Source organism: Poecilia latipinna, unplaced genomic scaffold, assembly GCF_001443285.1.
Source record: "Poecilia latipinna isolate Pla-1442-1.1 unplaced genomic scaffold, P_latipinna-1.0 Scaffold1773, whole genome shotgun sequence".
Taxonomy (NCBI): Eukaryota; Metazoa; Chordata; class Actinopteri; order Cyprinodontiformes; family Poeciliidae; genus Poecilia; species Poecilia latipinna.
In genome coordinates, this window is record NW_015114389.1 from 1 (window position 1) to 4,663 (window position 4,663).

The 4,663-nt window shown below is 40.0% G+C and overlaps 1 protein-coding gene across 2 annotated transcripts in view; it reads right to left on the reverse strand.

Moving 5' to 3' along the window:
• Nucleotides 1–445: 445 nt before the first annotated feature.
• Nucleotides 446–4,663, reverse strand: part of phf1 (PHD finger protein 1) — a 20,150-nt gene continuing 15,932 nt past the window's right edge. For both annotated transcript variants that reach the window (XM_015061059.1, XM_015061058.1), the window contains 3 exons: nucleotides 3,097–3,164; nucleotides 2,003–2,134; nucleotides 446–1,723 (listed from right to left, as the gene is read on the reverse strand). In XM_015061059.1, coding sequence (XP_014916545.1) covers nucleotides 1,621–1,723; nucleotides 2,003–2,134; nucleotides 3,097–3,164 — 303 coding nt within the window. In that variant the 3' untranslated portion in view covers nucleotides 446–1,620. The remainder of the gene's footprint in view (nucleotides 1,724–2,002; nucleotides 2,135–3,096; nucleotides 3,165–4,663) is intronic.

A 4,663-nucleotide genomic window follows, 5' to 3' on the forward strand; every position in this document is an offset into this window, starting at 1 on the left:
GATCTAGTCTTTAAGTAAACTGGGGCAGTTCAAATGCATATGTGAACACAAAGTGGGCCAGAGAACACTCCAGAAACAGGAAGTGAACTCTAGCGCAGGGCATTCTGGGTAAATACAACCAAACCAAACAAAAAATGGCTCATGGTCTTTTACTAACAACAAAAGAGAAATCCTACAACTGCTAGAATCTGATGCCACTCCACCATTTTTAGCCAAGTTTCGCAAAGAGGGAAGTTGCGTTCAAGTCTTCTTCAGAGGTTTTTGGAGTTGTTTCCTTCAGCATTTTTCCAGTTGTTTCCACACAGTGCAGCGTGAAACGGAACCAATCAAACCAAGTCTTCTGGACTACAAGGTGTGAAAATACCCTTAAATATAAGAAACGATGAAGTTTGTAGTTGTGACATGACAAAATGTGAAAACGCTAATGGATTATAATTACTTTTCACAAGGTACACTACAGTAGAGTAATTTTATCTTTAAGTCCATGGTATATTATCAAAATTGTGTGGATAAAAATCCTGGATCCTTTTTATATTTTGTAGAAGTTGGAGCCAAAAGGGTTGACAGATCTGTTTCCTTTCCGTCCCATCATGTGGCAGAGTTACTGGTTAGTAAGGCAGCTCTCTGTCTCCCAACGACTCATAACAAGTACAAGCATCAGGATCATCAGATAGAGCCATCAGTCACAGGAAACATCATGCATGAGGTCGATTTCTCATCGCTGGACTGTGACATAGCACCACGCTGAGCCCATTATTATTCTGTAGCATGAGTCTAATGACGGAGGACTATTACTCAGAGCCTCCAGCGAACGTCTGTGCCTTTAAACGCTGGTGCTCTGTCAGAGTTGCACTGTCAAGGTGCCAGCGCCACCTGGCCAAACTGTAATTGACTGCAAAGTGCGTTTGGAAGTGATCCCAGGCCATCAGCATTCCTACCCATCTCACTTTCCTCACTACAACCAAGAGCTGCTCCTCAAAGACGGGCGGAGATTAGCATCAGTCAGAGCAGAACAATGAGGCCTGGATATGCCAGAGGAAAAAAAAAGAAGAAGACGCGAGAAAAAAAATGAGAGCTCTGCAGAGCGTATTGTTCCAGGATTACAGTATGTGCACATACTCAGATCAGAGTGATGAGTAGGAGGAAAAAAGCACAAGGAGCATTCACGGTTAAGAATGCAGAGTATAAATAGCAACCACCACATGTGATGGTGCTTGTTTCAGAGCGATCCGCCGGGAATTGGCTTTGATGATAATGATAAACGCGACGCTGAACTGCAGGTGTTGATGAAATACAAGAGCAGGTTTTGGCAAGATTGGATTTGAATTATACATTTTACCGGAGCAACGCCACGTCTCTCACAGCTATTATTAATCTATCTGTGTACCCTCAAACATTAGCATCCTGCAGGGAAAAAAAAGTGAACCGCAACAGAGGCACTGAACTGAGGAGAGGAGTAAAAACTGATCTCCACGGTGAAATGAACCTTCGTGGCGTCGTCTGACTGACAGGTTATTTGAGTTGCAGAGAGCTGTTTATCTGACTGCAGCAAAGAGAGAAAAAAGAAAAAGGAACAAAATATCAACGAGTTTGGTGTCCCACACCCCCCTGCATCCTCCCTTATCCTGAGACAGAGGCGCTGACCTGTGTCTCCATGATGCGACGCTTTGATTTGCGTGACTCCGACCCCCCCACTCTCCTCTGGCAGGGCAGTGACAACGGGCTGAGGACAAGAAAAACATAAATTAGTAAACAAGAAAAAACACCAGCATAATTTCTTCATGTGTAATTTATTACAGTGGTGTAGGACAGAGTTTTAGGGCAGCTAAAACTAAAGAATGACTTAGAATGATTATGAAAGGAAAATAGTGACAAAGTTTCACACATTTTTTGGAAATCAATGGGATTCTGACTGATTGTTTACGTTTAATATGTGAGATTTCCAAAGTTTCAGCTGAAAGAAGAGAAGCAGCAAAAAGAAACCTGCTCTTCTCAATCTGACCTTCTCCTGTGGGTGATGCTGATAGGCGGATCAGTGACTAGAGGCGACGAATCAGACGTCAGAGGAGGCGGAGCTCGGACCTGCAGCCCAAACAGACACTTCTTCTTCTTGATCTCCTTTCCAGAGACAAACCTGTGTGGCGCAGAGGAGCAGAAGTCACATTTCTGTTCTTTTCATCATAATGAATTCACAATGCATTGCAACAGTAATCATGCTTCACTTTGTTTTTCTCATTTTGTCATGTTGCAACCACAAATACAATGTTTGTTAATTGGTATTTTATGTAATGGACAAACACAAAATACAGCACAGTTGTGAAGTGATGGAGAAATGTAACTCTTTAACAAAAGGATAAACATAACATCTTCATAAGCATCGAAGCCAAACATAATCTGATTTGGGTCGCATTCGTTTGCTGTGTAGCCTAATAGATTCGCCCACCTGAGCTGCTGATCTTTGCAGCTCCTCCAGATACACCACGGCCCTCATGGCTCTGGTTTGCAGTTGTACCAAACTGATAAAATTTAAGCATTTTATCTAAGCAAATCGGAGCAACAGGAGCTTAGGACAAATGCTTTTCTTACCACTTTGATATGATACGACAGTTTTTGAGTCTCTCTCAAATAAAATCCCAATAATTTTGGCTGGAACATGACAAAATGTGGGAATGCAGCTGAAAATGGGGATGAACAGTTGCAAGGCACAGTAAAGCTTTCTAACACAATGTTCTTCAGCTCCTGATGAGAAGCAAGACGTGGGAACACTTCAAAGGTAGTGACTCTGTAATTAACATGCACATAATTAGAAGAGACTTCGCCTGGAGAAATATGCTGTTTTATTTGGCTGCAAGGTTATTTTTAAACAACATTCAACAAAAATCTACTTGAAGCAGTTACATTTCTTTAGTTCTGATAATTTAATAGAGGTTAGCAGCATTCTGTGCTGCTTACAAATCAAAATAATCTCTGTAAGTCTGTCAGATTCATTTCCCTGCCTCTTTATTCAAAGTCACACGTTTCGCTGCAGCCCGTCTCCTCATCACTCTGGTCATGTGCGGCTGGTGTTTATTCTTCTCCTTAAACGCAACGACTCACCTGTCCTTGTGAGAGTTGAGAGCGTTGAGGAGATTGTGACAGCGGTCCTGCCTCGGCGTGTCAGACAGCTGCAGGACGGAGACGAGTGAAAAGAAATCAAAGCCGTGTTCACGCAGCGGACAACGCACACCAACTGCATACGATAATTTTCTTTTACAGCCACTGACAGCTGTGATGCTGATATGAGAAATTAACTGGTGTAGCAACGTGGCAGGGAGGGGAAAAAAGCTGTTGTTCTGCAGTGACAGAACGAAGAAAACATTTCAAGAATGTCACTTGGAGTTGAAAGGAGAAATCTCAAAAATATGCAGAAAAAGCTCAGTTTATATACAGCCTCAAATATTCACATAAAATCAATGTGTGGTTCTGCATGTTGGCCAGTGACACCAGTGTTGTGGTTTTAATCTTTGGAGTTAGTATTGGTGACATTTCCACATCTATTTTAGATCCAGATCAAATAAATGTAAAACATTTTATTAGCTCTCAGTTCACCTTCTAACAAAACTCATTTTAAACCTGAATGAAGCAGAGGGAAAACCGTGAACAAGTTCATCTGAAATCACCAGAACAGCCTAAAAGACAAGCTGATGTGTTTGAAATAATTTTCTCCCTCTGGTAGCAATGTTCACCACCAAATGAAATCAAGACAATTAATCATCAAGACCTTCAAGTTAAGAGGTCGCAGTAACCTCCGAGATGTCACCTTCAAAGTGACCTAAAGCATCATGTTGCCACCAGAGCAGAGCTTATTTAAACTGGCAGCAAACTGGGATAGCAATAGTGTAATTTGATCAAGAAGAAACATAAAAAACTGACTGAAATTTTACAAGAAATTAAAAAATTGGAAATGATATCATATGATGAATTTTCTTTCTGATCATGGAGCTGCTTCTAAACCTAAAGATCAGAATTTCTCTGCAGCAACAATCCAGAAACAATTTGGCGATGATCTGTGGATTTTTCAGAATAACTTGGCATAAAAAAACAATAATATAGTGGATCAAAAATTAGAACATTAGTATTTTTAAACCTATGATCTCAAACCTACTGTGATCCGTTCTCAAAAACTTCAGTACACTCTAAATTTGATCCATTTCAATCTCAGTGAGTTTTTATCCAAATTTAATGAAAATTACATGAAAAAAGTAAAAATGTTTTGTGTTTGAGAGAATTCAGTCCAGTTAAATAAAATAAATAAACTTTAAGGAAAATCCTCTGGAACTATGGATCACGTCAAAAATATTGCAAAGAAAGAAGCATATAAATAAATGAGACATTTCTGCAGCATTGTATGCTCATTGTTTACTTGAGATAATAAGTAACTATAAGTCCAAGTATTCTTCCATGAAGTAGTGAAAATATTTTTTATCAAATAATAACCACAAATGTCAATGAATTTTAAAAGGATTTATGTAACTGAGTGAGAAGTAGTGCATAATTGTGAAGTGGATTTTGGCATGTATTTATATTTAGCCCCCATTTTTCTGACACTACCAAATAAAACCCAGAGCAATATTTGGTTTAGAGATCATCTAGCTCAGGGGTCCCCAAACTACGGCCCGCGGGC